The following is a 14,914-nucleotide window of genomic DNA, read 5'->3' on the forward strand; positions in this document are numbered from 1 at the left end:
CTCCTATCTTTGATAAAAAAAAAAATAATAATCAAGAACATATACTTCTTACTTAATAAAGAATTTTAAAAATAAATCTAAACAAAATTTAAAATAAGTACTCATGAGTTTACCCTAATAAGAAGTAAATAAATTAGAAATGATGAGGACAACACTAATACATTAACGTAGCCAATATAAAATAAAAACTTGATTTAGCGCAGATATAATAAGATACAGCTAAGCATAATTGTCTTTTCATGGACACAAAATGATCAGAAATAGATACAATTGTGGATTAGGAATTAAGAGATGCAAACTGAGGGAATAATTCTTCTATCAAATTGTCAAGCTTCTCTTCTAACAAAAATAAGTGGACAAGAGTAATGCTAAGCAATAAAAACAAATTCTAGCAATATCTATCACTTAAGCCACGGGATGATTGAATAATATGAAGTTATTAAACCCACTAATCTAAATTAATAATCCACATATTCTAATACTGAAACGGACAAATTTCTCTCTAATCTTATTTCAAACGAAAAATAACAAGTAACATTGTGGAATTGACAAAATGTTCACCTATACGCAACCCTACCACATTGGTTTCACTTCTGAACAAATTGCCTCTTCGGCCTTTCCAAATTGCAACCGCCAAATTTTTAGCATATTTTTTTCCCATTTGGGTCACAAAAATACTTCAATTATTACGCCTGTTTAACATTAAATAATAATAATAATAATAATAATCATTATCATCTTTTGCAAAAAGAAAAGGAGAGAAGAAAAAATAGTGAAATGAATAGAAATAAATTTTAAGAACGAAGCTGTTGTTCATCTACAATTGTATTCTACATGCATTTCTAATGGTCCAAACGGCAGCTAATGTAGTCTTATATACAATAACTTTAAACATGAACCTAAAATAAGTGGAATGAAGGAGTGAGACAAAAACAACAGAAACATAGATACATATAGCAAGTTCAACCACCTTAAAAATTAAACATGCAACCTAGCTATGTACATAGCAGGGAGCTTACTTATCAACCGTAATCTGTAGCTTAAGGATGGATTCTATGACTCACGGTATTTAGTCAGATCAAACGTGAGAGTCCTCGAACAACTGAAAAAAAAAATAAAAAAAATTGTTATATGAACTAAGGTAAATATAACGGATTTACACAATAAATATTTTAAAAAGAAATGCAATAAATGACGATAATAATGAAATCAATTGATAATGTGAAAGTATACCCTCTTTCAGAGTCCCTGTAAACACCAACTAAGGCTTCAGCTTTGTCATAAAAGCTGTCTTTCAGTGATATCACAATACTCTGGAAACCGTTGCCCCCATCAGCATCCTGGCTAACCCTTGCTCCTTCACAAGACTTTGCACGGATAAATCCAGCAACCTTAGCGACATTCAAGTTATCCAATGCAGCATCGACTTCGTCCAATATGAAAAATGGTGAAGGCTTGTAGCTGAAACAAGAAGGGAGATTGGAATTCAGAATCAGAACATTGTCCATGTTCCATGGAGTCTAATTGAGATTAATTTAAGGCTTAATTACTCAGTTGGACCTTACGATTTTATCAAATTTTTAATTAAATCTTTATAATTTAAAAATTTGTAATTGAGTTTTTATATTAGATAAAATTCTCAATTAAGTCCTTTCTAACTATATTTGTTTAAAAATAATTTTTCTTTTGGAACATTCGATTTTGTATTTGATGTAGGATGAATTATAGAATATTCTTAAAGCAAATATTCTAAGATGATTTCATTTTTAAGAGAAAAATAACAACTAATAAAGATGTAATTACAGATTTTTATCAAATTTAAGAACAAATTACAAACTTCTAAATTGTAATAACCAAACTAAAAATTTATTGAAACTATTGGAAATAACATAGTAATTAAACTTTGATTTAATTAAGACTAAAATATTCGGAGTACCTTTTGACTTATTCAGTCTAAATTTTAAGAAAATGATTAACAAACTTGAAGATTCACATTTAAGTGTGCATCGGTGCATACAGACAGATGTATAAGTAGTTAACAGAAAAAATTGTATACCTGTGGATGGAAAATAACAAAGCAAGAGCAGCAACAGTTTTCTCCCCACCAGATAACTGCTCCATATCACGGAAGCGCTTTGTTGGGGGCATAGCAGTGTACTTGATGCCGTGTAGGAAAGGATCATCTTCATTTTCCAAGTTTAAATATGCTGTTCCACCCAGTGGATGTGTGCTACTCTTTGTGAGTTGTTTGTAAATTTTATCTATATTGCCCGATATATGGTTGAAAGCATCCATGAACAATTCATACCTGCATTCAACGCACAAACTTCAGCTTTACAAATAGACAGATGATGTACAATCAGAAAATGCAGAGAGAGAATATTCAACCGAGAGTTAAAGAAAACTACCATATGTATCGAAGTGATAATTATTAGGCTTAAAATCCCAAAAACACAACAAAGCCCTATCCCGATAAGCGGGACCGATTACATGGACCAAACAAAGCCATTGTGTCCGAACATTTCTCATCAATGGTTAAGACAACGTATTTTACTCTCTGAAGGGCAACTTACACTGTAAAGGAGCCAAATCCTTTGTTTTTTTTTTTTTTTTTTTTGTGGGGCTGGGGGATGAGTGATTAACTTTACAACAACAAAACCTTATTCTACTGAATCGGGTTGGCTACATGGATCAAACGACGTTATTGTGTCTTATCAAATATCATCTCAGTAATAACGTCATTTAGATTTTTATCTCTCTTGACCACCTCATTTAGGATAGGTTGCCTCCGCCCCTAACCATTGGTCTATCTTTCATTTGATCTACCTCCAGATTGGATTTCTCCACTGGTCTTCTCCCCACAAGTCCAAACCACCAAAACGATATTCCCCTATCTTTTCAACAATAGGCATCGCTCCAGCTTTCTTTCTCATGTCCTCATTTCTTATTTTGTCCATTCATATAAGGTCATTAATCCATCTAAGCATTCTCATTTCGACCAGACTAAGCTTATGTTTGTATCACCTTTTATCATCCAACACCTCGTTCCATTAAGCATATGAGCATAACTAGTCTAATGGCAATGTAATATAATTTACCTTTTAAGTTATATCAACTTTAAAAAATAAAGAAAACAACTAACCATTTCCTTTTTCTCGTCAAGTCATGTACGCAATCTAAGAACTGAACTATTGGCTATGTGCTAATATTACACATACTGACTAACAGAACAAAAGTAATTTGTACCTCCTTTGCTTAACTGAATTGAATCTATCAGCTTTCTCCTTCTCTTCTTTCCTCACCAATTCAAACTCTTCAGTTACAGCTTTTTCCTTTTCAAGAAGAGCCTCATATTGGTCCAATGCCTTCAAATTTGGTGCTGTTCTTTCAATTTCAGATACCAAGGAATCCATTTTTTGTTTAAATTCCACCTCAATCTTATCCCTGTCAGAGTGCTTATCTTTCAGTGCCCTGCTTAGCTGATCAAAATCAAAAACTGGAGATGGGGTTGAGGTGCCGGTATCCATCGGGTCAGATATGGTTGGAAGGCTAATCTGTTCAAATTCACACTTATCTAATATTTCCTGTTTTTGTACAATCATCTGCTCAATATGTGCCTCCTGTAAAAAAACATTAAATAAAACGTGTTGTTGGCTATCTATACTCATAAGTTACAGAAGAGACAACAGCTATAGCCCATCTAACCTTGGTGTTTATCAGACGATTAAGTTTGGATATGTTTGTTGTGGCTGACGAAGCCTGCTTTTTCCATTCTTGGATTTCTTTCTCACAATCTTCCGACTTTGATTTCCACTCTACAAGAGTAACAAGAAAGAGAGAAAACCAATCAGACAAGCATGGAAAAAACCATAAACAGCAAACTGAAGTGACGGTGTCCTTTTGTGAAGATGGATCAATCATTTTTCCATCAATTCAAATGAAATAACAGAGCACACACAGATAGCCAAGCTCTCACTACAATAACAAAGTAACAAACCAACTGTGAATATGAAGAGAGGAGAAAAAAGTGATCAACCCAATAAAACCTGAAAGTGTAATGTTTTCTATCTATATTATAAAGCAAACACAAGGTGTATCACATAAACCTTTTATTTCTTTCTTAAGCTGGTCAATCTCTTCGGTAGCATTCTCGGTAGCCAACTTTACTTCAGCTTCTTTGTTCTGTGCCCGTTTTAAATTATTCTGTAAAGTATCCAGGGATGATTCTAGCTCTTGAATTCTTGAACTCATGTCCCTATTTTGCTCATATTCCAATCTGTAAAAATAATTTCAAGAGAGAATATCCATAAATAGATGCATGAATTATTTCAAAGTAACCAACAAGATGACAAGTAAAATCAAAACGCATGATCCAAATTTTCTTTTCTTTTTTAACTTTGGATTTGTCCTATATGATTTCTTCAAGATAGTTGAAAATTTTTAGTAAAAGAAGCAACAAGGATGCACATTCCATACCACATGAAGAAAAGCTTTAGTTGAATTACTACTATTCATGCAAATGAAGAGCTGCAAATTGGCATTTCTCATAGAAATCGCTTCTGCACAACATAGAATATCTGATACAACAGCACCCATAGGATGGATATGGGCGTAAAAAGTGTACTAGTTAAGAAGATTCTTGTTTCTTAGAATAAAATAGGTACTAGGAAGCCAACGCAACCCACCCAAGTGTAAAATAGATAAGAATAATTATACAGCATACACTGCTATACACACTACCACAAATATTGTTTCTATCCCCAAAATATAGCAGAAATTAGTGCAAAATAATATCACAGTTCAGCAGGCTTGACCTGGTAGTAGAACTTCAAAAATTGTTTTTCGTTCCATTTCCCAAAATCCTTTTTTTTTTTTCTTCAACACAATCCAAGTCTAATATTTTCTGTATTGTAATTTGTATTTAAATACATTTTCAGCAAAGCACATTGATAGAAGTTGCTTGTAAGTTCACAAAGAAATGCAAACATGCAAAACTTGTAGGTCAAGTTTTTAACAGATAACAAGAAGTACAATGTTTGGTTTAAAGGGAGAACGTAACATACTGATATTTTAATTTTGAAATTTGGCTACTCAGATCTAGCCTCTCTTCCGCAACACTCTGAGCATCTTTGAGTCGGTTTTCTTCATATTCACGGATATTTGCAACCTTAACTTTCTTGCTAAATTCTTGGTAAATCCCATCTGTTATTTTATTTATATTCTTCTCGAGCACACTTATTTCTGATTTCCTCTTATCAACAGCATCTCTTAACTGAAGAGTTTAAACAACGTTAGGTATACAAGTATGTTGCCATGACTATACAAATAAGAATGTCATCATCACCTTCTGGAGTTCCGGACTCATACGACCAATTTCTTCTTTGATGTTCTTTTTTTCGTGGCTCAAATTTCTAAGTTTGTCTTTGATGCTTTTCTGACAAAAGTTAAAAGCATAGAAAATTAAATAATTGTAATATACATATTGGTCAGAATCAAAGAAAAATCCCTCTAATCGATGGCCAGCAAAAACTTGTATTTATCTGTCTAAAGATGCACAGAAAATTTCATTCCTAAGCACGGAGTTCCATATAAACTATCATATAATAGACAACCAAAACGCGCAATATTCAATAGTAATAACCAAGGTGGAGAGACCATGTGAAAATAGTCAAAAGCAGATATTACATAGCAAATAATAACAGAGAGCCAAATCAGGCCAGTCGGCCAGTGTATATCACATTCATCGAAAATTCATCAGCAGTTCCTATCCCAAAAACCTTTAACAATTTCCATAAAGAAGTAATATGATGTGAATCATTTATCACAAATCGTAGAGGTTCATGATTTTTATATATCATAACATTCAGGCAAAGTGGTTTTGCTGGTGTATGAGCTGGGAGGAATGGTGGAAGAATCAAACTTACCTCCTCAATATCAGCATAGTGGATTTTCTTCTCGAGTCCACTAATTTTGCCAGCAGCTTCAGACTCTTTGAGGTGCATATCTCTTATTGATCCTAGCTTTTCCAAATCTGATTCATACTGCTCTTTCTTTTTGTTAAGTCCTAAAAAACAACATGTTTATTGCAAGAGCAAAGCATTGGCTTTAACTGTGCCCAAATAATAACAATAAAATTAATAAAAACCTTCAATTTTCTTGTCATCCCACTGTTTTGACCTTGCTTCCATTCCACCACTAGTGCCACCAGTCATTGTGCCGGATTTTGTCAGCAGAATTCCGTCCACAGTCACAACTAACCAAATCACACAAGACAATGCTCACTATTTTGTATTTTGATATAAGTTTAACAATATTAAAAGCACCAGGAATGCAATACATGTATAATGTGTAGTGTCAGGTTCTTAAGAAGCAAAATGGTTGTTATATAAGCAACAAAACAACAAATAACTCAATGTAATGAGACAAAGTCAATTAAAAGTTATAAACTAAGGGTCAGAAAATAAAGGATATACAAAACCAGTGGGAAAGAAAAATGGCAGGTTAAAATAAAAAACATAAAAACATAATGCATAGTTACCTTTAAACCTCTCACCACTCCAGCCTAAAACTTTTGCCTCCTCAAGATCATCACAAACAAGAGTATTTCCCACAGCAAAGAGAATTGCCTTCTCCAAGGAAGGATCAAACTTGAGCTAGTTAAGTTGAAAAGCTTAAAAAAGAACTTGGTTCATCAAAATCATATTATATCCCTATATATTAATACACCATTTCCTTTTCTCCTCATTTTCCTCTCTTCATAACCAAGAGAAAATATATATATACACACACACACACACAAAGTTTCTTTCTCTATATTTTTCTCTTCTACCAATTTTCAAAGTATTGTCAAATACAGCAGGAAGAATCTGAAGTAAAAGTGTTGCAGATTTATCTTGTTAAATGCAGCAGGAAAAATCTGAAGAAGTGTGGCAAATTTAAGCAATGGCAGACAAAAGAATAGCACTCTAGAATTCGAAAATTTCAAGCACTATGGTTAACATCAAACATTGTTTATCTTTTAAAACAGTCAAGTAAAGCATGATAATAGAATGTTCCAGAGAAAGAAGTTCCCAATTTCATGAGAACAACTTCAAATAACGAAATCTGAAAGCACCTATATATACTTTCACAACTAGATTTTTAAAGAAGCCACTGGTTGAAAAGGATATTGAATCACATCAAAAACCAGTTTCGCTGTACCCCCTAATGTGCGCAATCTTTCCATGATTGGCTTCACTCGAATTGATTGCAGAGGAATGAATGTCTGAGGAGGAAGCCTTTGATCTTTCAAATACTGCAAAGAAGCAAACAAATTGATGGTACAATTAATGCATAAACCAAATAAAACCAATGCGCCAAATCTAGAAATATTGGAAGCAATGATATTTTTACATTTTACACATTTTCTATGCACTTGCAGCAATTAACGTATCTTTTCAGGATAACCAAAGACACAGGAAGAAAGTAGCAAGATGGGTCAAACATAACATTTTCTAGCAGAAATGCAGCAGCAGCAGCAAGGTAAAATTAACTAATCCAGTCATCATGGATGAAAAGGCAACAAATGTTATTCCTACAGCTTGAAGGCACCAACCTAAATTTTTGCTGATCGGGTTTTGGTTCATGAAGTTTAGACAGCACAACATATCCTGTGCAATAGCTCAAGTCCAAGACAAACTGCTATCTATTTTCTCAGAGAAATGATTTATCCTCCTAATAAATCTTCCTAAATATCCCCCTAATCACTAAATAAGGGAAGAATCTATTGCATTTTTTAAAAAAAAAATATAATCTTTACTTCATTACAACTTAGGAGGATGTTTATGAATGTATTTATGATGCTATATCATTAATCTTCTTAATGTTTCAAAGCTGAAGCAGTGCTCCCACACACATATCAGCATTAATAAATTAATATTAATGTTGCTTTGGGAAATCAACGATACGCAGCGTCCAAATAAAGGCAAACACAGTTTCAACAGCAAAATAGAAATAGAAAGCCATAAAATTATCATGATTTTTTCGAGGACTTTCCCTCCATACATGTTAATTCAAATGCTATGCCTTTAGAAAACTCTTCTATTGGTTTTTGCTCTTGTATGGAGGATTATCATCCATCTCCATGTATTATTTGCTCCATCTTAATGATATTTTTCTTTTATAAAAAAACAGAAACAGAGTTGCAAAAGATGACTCCTAGTTATTATTAAACAGACACACATAGACCCAATAGCACAAAACACAATTAGGAAATCTCATTAGCACCTTGATGCATTCCTTTCCAGTCTTTTCATCTTCAACTACAACTGCATCCATAAATTTACCCATAGCAACAGTAACAGCAAGGTTATACTTCTTCTGTGTTGGCCTGCAAAGATCAGTCATGCGGCCATGGACCCCTTGAAATAGGCGTTTCAGAGCCTCCACAGCCTGAGACAGCCTAGCATCTCTCTCATTTTCATATCTATCAGCCTTCAATTCACGTAGCTGATTTTCTATTTCACTAATTTTTAGCTCCAAGCTTTTATGTTTAGTCCTGCAGATCAAAATCAGCATGGCCATCTACATATCCTCAGTAAAGTACTTCGACGAAACATGAGCTTAACCAATTAAAAGTATATTAAAAAAAAAAAAAAAAAGTAGTCATCTTACCTAGAATCACGATGTTTCTCCTCCATCACACGCAGTTCCTTTTTCAGTTTCTCAAGCTCATTCTTGTTTCCTTCAGAACCACCAAGAATTTTTTTAAGCCTTGTCTTCATCTGTGTTTCTTGCAAATCCAACTCAGACACCCTGTTTTCCAACTGTTGAAGATTTTCTTCCAAATTTTTTTTAGCTTCACTATCAGCATGCTGCTGCCTATCTAGAAGCTCTTTCTCCTCTCTTAGCTTTGCAGTTTTCATTCCAGCTTTTTCCTTGCTGTAATAGTAACATCACATCATAAATTCGCCAGAGAGAGAGAGAGAGAGAGAGAGAAGAAGACTGAAAATCAACATGCACGCAACACTAGTGCAGTAGTGCTGACAAAAATTCTTTCTTTTTCTCCCTTCAGCTACTTTCCAACTAAAAATGCATGGCTAACTAATGTAAGCAATGAATAACAACAACAACAACAAAGCCTAATCCGTTATCCCACAAGGTGGGTCAACTACTTAAACCAAACAAACCATAGTGCTCTATCATGGATCACCGAATACAATATTGTAGAGCAGGCAACAACATCTTCACATATTTGCCAAATGTAGCCAAAATCACATATCCAAACATGTTCCGACTTTCAAAATCTGATACTGACATTTGTTCTCATTTTTTTATTCCTTTTCAATTTGAGAATAGCCAACACCCAATTTTCACACAAGAAATGGCAAATATATGTGGGTGTGCTCATGCGGGGTTCTAGAAAGTCCAAATATGCCTAACATTTAACATGATTTGCATTAAACATGCATAACCAAAAAACATAAGTGCACAGTGCATAAGCAATGACAATTTTAATTGCAACCTATAACTAAACCCTATGATTTAAGTTCTTACACCAACCATGATGCAACAAGTCAGAAAAAGATAAAGAATAAAAGAAATGAAGGGTAACATATAGCAAAGAGCAACAGCTTAAAAGAATGGGAAGTTTTATTAATATACACCCACATTTGAAAATATTCTTCCAAGTCATCACCATCTAACTGTAGTTTATCACGAACATCTCGACCCCTTTCTTGTAGGGCTGCCATTTTTGCTGTAAGATCCTGTATGCCCTTCTGTAGCTCTTCTATATCATCAGCATGTCTCCTCCGTTCTGCTCTTTTCTTTTCAAGCTCCTTATTGCTTTTCTTAATTTTTGAATTTATACGATTAATCTCCTCCCGCAGCTTGAGGAGCTCAGGTTGCTGCATGGACAACAGGAAAAACAAGAAGCAGTTCCATAAATTAATCATTCCATAAGAGAGCGACAAATACAATACAAATAAGGAATAAAATTCCAAAAATGTAACAAGATGAATGTCAGCAACGCCTAGCTAGTACCTAGCTCTCATTTTTTGTCTACAGAAGTTAGGAACTGCTAGCTTAGATAGGTTGCAAACTAGAGTGGTGCTAACCAACCACTCATGCTACTGCCAGAATAATAAAACCATTCTCCAGAACTTGGAACTCTAATCTTAAGACTTCTCTTCAGAGGAATATGAACAAAAGCAACAAAATTCAAAAAATAATGCACTCAATCAAAACATGCATAAAGTTCAATGGATGGTGTTGAGGATGAAGTGATGACAATGATCTTATATTCTTTCACATACCAAATGTGGTAAAAATACTCACACTCTTGTCAAGTCTACTACTTTTCTCCGTAATTTTCTTTTCGCGCAACGCAATCTCTTTCAGATATTTAGCTTGCTCCTTTTTCTTTTTACTAGCCTCATGTTCAAAATTTTCTAGTTCTTCCATAACTTCTTTACGCCGTTTTTCATCATCATCAAGCTCCTCGTTTGTTTTAGCAACATCCTTTTCTATATTGAACAACTGCCACAGGAAATGTTCTTTCTTTATAGATTTCTGCAGGGAAAAAAAACAAACAGATACAGCATAATCAGTCCACATGAGATCAAGAGAGATGAGGAAAAAATGCATTAATCACTAGGTGCATACATAATTCAACTTGAAACATGAGGTTACAAAGACAAGTATCCCAACAGATTAATATCATCTTTTCTATCAACAGAAGCAAATAATATGATTCAAGAAATGTCTCAAAACAACTTTGCAGCTAAACTTGCAAAAATAATTTAAAATTAATCCTGCAATTTCGCAGCAAAGTAGCAATTTCAGATCCCTAGACTACGCACGGTTTGTGTTCAGCACCCAAAAATAAGCATTCTAAGAAAAGGAGTCCGCATCATCACACATTTGGCTACTATTATACTATATCATATCATTCCAACCTAATGACTTGCTTGGAAGAAATGCACAATAAGTGCGTAAATGTTTGCTGATAGTGAGACATTAAAATTGCAGAAATGAGCAGAGAAATGAGTAAACATGAAATTAATGAGATATTAATACCAGTTGTTCTTGCAGTCGGAGATGTTTCTCTGCCTCTTCTTTTTGTTCTTTCTTCTGTTTTCTCTCCATCACCACTGTCTTTTTCTTCTGATAGACAAGTGCTGATTTTTCTTCAGCTGCACCCTTTTCTTCTTCAAATTGCTCGTAGTCCCTCTTGAGCTCATCAGAGCCAGATATCTGCTCGAGAAGGGCAGTAAGTTCCTTTGGGTTTTTTGATGCAATGGATTCTACATCACCCTGTATGAGAAAGCCAATTGATCAAATGAGCAAGTATGTTCATTCATGAATTTCAACTATGCAAACCACCATATGGGATGCAAATTGCAACTTTTGAGTGATTTGATACTCCATCCATCATGGACACAAAGTCCAACTCAATAAGCTTATCAAAGTTGTATGCATGCTTGTACAATCAGTTTCCAAGCATAAAATATAGATTCACACCATCAAAGGGAGCTTGTGAAGGTTGAAATGTGAGTCTACAATCTAGGTTTGGAAATTGAGCTAGTATTGTTTCAGAAATACTGCCATTTGGGCTTTTACCACAACTATATGCTGAATTTTTCCATACTGTCCAATGATTGCCTCGTTGCAAATCAAAATTAAGATAACAAAAACCATCTAAAGCAAGATACTACCATATCTTTCGATAATAAGTTAATTACAAACCAAAATTATAACCACACACTTAGCACATAATATGGGAGATACTCCCTCTTTTTTCATTTTTACTTGGTCAATTTAGCAGATCCAAAGGAAACTAATGGAACTTTTCAAAAGTCCAAATTCACATTTTGAACTTTTTGTCCCATTTGGCTGTTCAATATTCACTTACTATAAACAAATTATTTTTCATAGTGTGAAGTTAAAATATTTAATTCTGCAAGAACCCTTACAAAAGAAACACTTATATTATTACGTATCAAAAACAACTAACTTACAGTTACTTTACAATTGTTCCCTGCTCATAAACTATTGAATGAGCTATTTACCGAACAGGCCCTAGACCAGATGCCCAATTATAAAAACTATTTTATCTAGACACCCATATTGAATGTCTAGCATATAGTTTCATAGAGTTAACACTACATACATCTATCTTCTCCCAAGAGACACAACAATCTAACGGTGTGCTCATTTCATACAATTCAAACAATTTCAAAAGGAAATCGGTATGCCTATGTTTATGCTTCATAGCCCTATGCAGTCCCTACAAATTACAAGTCCAACTAACTGAGTCTCACCAACCATAATTCCTTCAATTACATACATATAAAACAAACTTTTTTTTTTTTGAAAAAATAAATGATGTTCAAATAATCAAATTCACCTGAAAGACGAGAAAATTGCGAGCCTTGACAAGTATCCCAAGGGACTTGAGCTTGGCATTGTAAACATCCCAAGTGACAACGTTACCGTCGATTCGGTACTCGCTGGCGCCGGCGCTGGTGATGGCTCGAGTGAACGTGATCTCGGTGTCCGAACCGTTACTACCGTTATTGTTGTTGAGCTGGTAGACGAGCCGAACGAACGCCCTGCGTCCCTTCTGCTCCTTCTCCTTGTCGTCGGAGGCGTAGATGAGGTCCCTCAGCTGCGCACCACGAAGTTGGCCGGTGCGGACGCCAAGGACGAAGCTGATTGCGTCCATGAGGTTCGATTTTCCGGCGCCGTTGGGACCGATGATGGCGGTGAAGTCGAAGAAGGGGCCGATTACTTGGTGGCCCTTGTAAGACTTGAAATTCTCCATTTCCAGGCGGTGGATTCTCCCCGCCGGGGACGGGAGAGATGGCATCGTGAAGTAGGGGGAACCCTAGATTCGGAATTTGAGTGAATGTGGGAGTAAGTTAGTGAATGAGTGAAGGGATTTGGGGATTAGGGTTTGGGCATTTGCGGGGAATTGAAAAGAAGAGAGGGGGAATTGGCGGGAGGGTGGAATTTTGGGGAGAGAGATTATGTTCTGTTTGGGGAATTGTTTAGTGTGAAGTGTAAACTGTTAAACGGGAGTGACACATTAAAAATTTAAAACAACACGTCAACAAAATAAGCCAAAAGTTTTCTGATTTGATTTAACAAGAAAAATAAATGACATAAACAAATTAAATAGCTTCTAATATTGAATTTGATTTACATTTTTTTCAAAGGGTTCGATTTATAGTTTATTCAATTTATTATTGGTACAATATATATGTTGATTTATTAATGAACAATATATATAGTAAATTGAATTAGTTTGATTTGATTTAATTATTGATATTTATTTTATATTAATTTTAAAATATAAATATCAATAAAAAAATATTCTCATTTAAATTTAAATAAAATATCAAACAACTCAAGACGAATAAGAATAGGTATCTAATTTTTTTGTTTTAGTTCAAATTCTAGAAAATTTACATTTTTATATTATAAATTTAAAATGGAACAATAAACAATTTTTAAGAAATTCATTAAAAATTATTCTTTAACTCGTTAGCATCAAAAAAATTATTATCAAAACTTTTTATATTAAAAAAGTTTGTTTTTTATGATTGGAAGAAAACTTGTTTAATTAATCATTTTAATTCTCAAATTTTGAAAATTAAAAAAATATATATTTTTCAGTTTTTTAAAAACAAATTGTGTTAATTATATTATGAGCAATGTTATATAAATACATAATCAATAAAATTTATTAATTTAGATTAACATTTTGTTAATTTTAAATATTAAATATTTAATTTTAAATATTAAATTTTAAATGTTAACAACATTAAAAAAAAGTGTTATATTAAAATATTAATTAATAAGAGACACAATTTATTATATATTTTTATTAAATTTTTATAATTATATTTTTTTCAATTTTTTTAATAAAAATAAATTAGACTTCATAATTTGTTCTATTGTATTATCAAACAAAATATAAGAACATTAATTTTTGTGTCTCTATCCTTTGTGTCTTATTCCTAGTATCTTGTCTTGTCTTATTTTCAAAACCAAACGCAACTACCAAACAACTCAAAACGAATAAGAATAGGTATCTAATTTTTGTGTTTTAGTTCAAATTCTAGAAAATCTACATTTTTATAAGTTTATGAATTTAAAATGGAACAATAAACAATTTCTAAAAAATTCATTAAAAATCATTCTTTGACTTATTAGCATAAAAAAATTATTATCGAAATTTTTTATATTAAAAAAGTTTTTTTTATGATTGGAAGAAAACTTGTTTAATTAATCATTTTAATTCTCAAATTTTGAAAATTAAAAAAATATATATTTTTCAGTTTTTTTAAAAACAAATTGTGTTAATTATATTATGAGCAATGTTATATAAATACATAATCAATAAAATTTATTAATTTAGATTAACATTTTGTTAATTTTAAATATTAAATATTTAATTTTAAATATTAAATTTTAAATGTTAATAACATTAAAAAAAAGTGTTATATTAAAATATTAATTAATAAGAGACACAATTTATTATTTATTTTGATTAAATTTTTATAATTATATTTTTTTCAAATTTTTTTAATAAAAATAAATTAGACTTTCATAATTTGTTCTATTTTATTATCAAACAAAATATAAGAATATTAATTTTTGTGTCTCTATCCTTTGTGTCTTATTCTTAGTATCTTGTCTTGTCCTATTTTTAGAACCAAATGCAACTATGGATACCTCCTTCAAGCCACTCCCTTGCTAGAGATATAACGAGTTAATACTCAAAGTGATCCCTGAATTTGCAGTTCAGCCTCAATATCGTCCCTGAACTTAAAATTGCCTCAAATTTGTCCCTCAACTCAACAACAGTCGTCCCTGAGATACTTTCCAGTGACGAAATAACAACGTGGTTGGATAGAAGCCACATTAG

At 32.9% G+C, this 14,914-nt stretch overlaps 1 protein-coding gene across 1 annotated transcript; it reads right to left on the bottom strand.

Annotated features, from left to right (window-relative positions):
- Nucleotides 1–770: 770 nt before the first annotated feature.
- On the bottom strand, nucleotides 771–13,068 carry LOC112738869 (structural maintenance of chromosomes protein 1). The gene is made up of 18 exons (XM_025788941.3): nucleotides 12,389–13,068; nucleotides 11,059–11,295; nucleotides 10,318–10,551; nucleotides 9,649–9,887; nucleotides 8,653–8,919; nucleotides 8,266–8,536; nucleotides 7,170–7,294; nucleotides 6,539–6,648; nucleotides 6,146–6,253; nucleotides 5,925–6,064; nucleotides 5,345–5,434; nucleotides 5,064–5,272; nucleotides 4,107–4,276; nucleotides 3,706–3,815; nucleotides 3,247–3,620; nucleotides 2,057–2,308; nucleotides 1,234–1,461; nucleotides 771–1,102 (listed from the first exon to the last, which is right to left on the bottom strand). Exons 1-18 carry the CDS (start codon nucleotides 12,848–12,850, stop codon nucleotides 1,054–1,056), a joined length of 3,675 nt encoding a protein of 1,224 aa, XP_025644726.1. The 5' UTR covers nucleotides 12,851–13,068; the 3' UTR covers nucleotides 771–1,053.
- Nucleotides 13,069–14,914: the final 1,846 nt, after the last annotated feature.

Source organism: Arachis hypogaea, chromosome 2, assembly GCF_003086295.3.
Source record: "Arachis hypogaea cultivar Tifrunner chromosome 2, arahy.Tifrunner.gnm2.J5K5, whole genome shotgun sequence".
Classification (NCBI taxonomy): domain Eukaryota; kingdom Viridiplantae; phylum Streptophyta; class Magnoliopsida; order Fabales; family Fabaceae; genus Arachis; species Arachis hypogaea.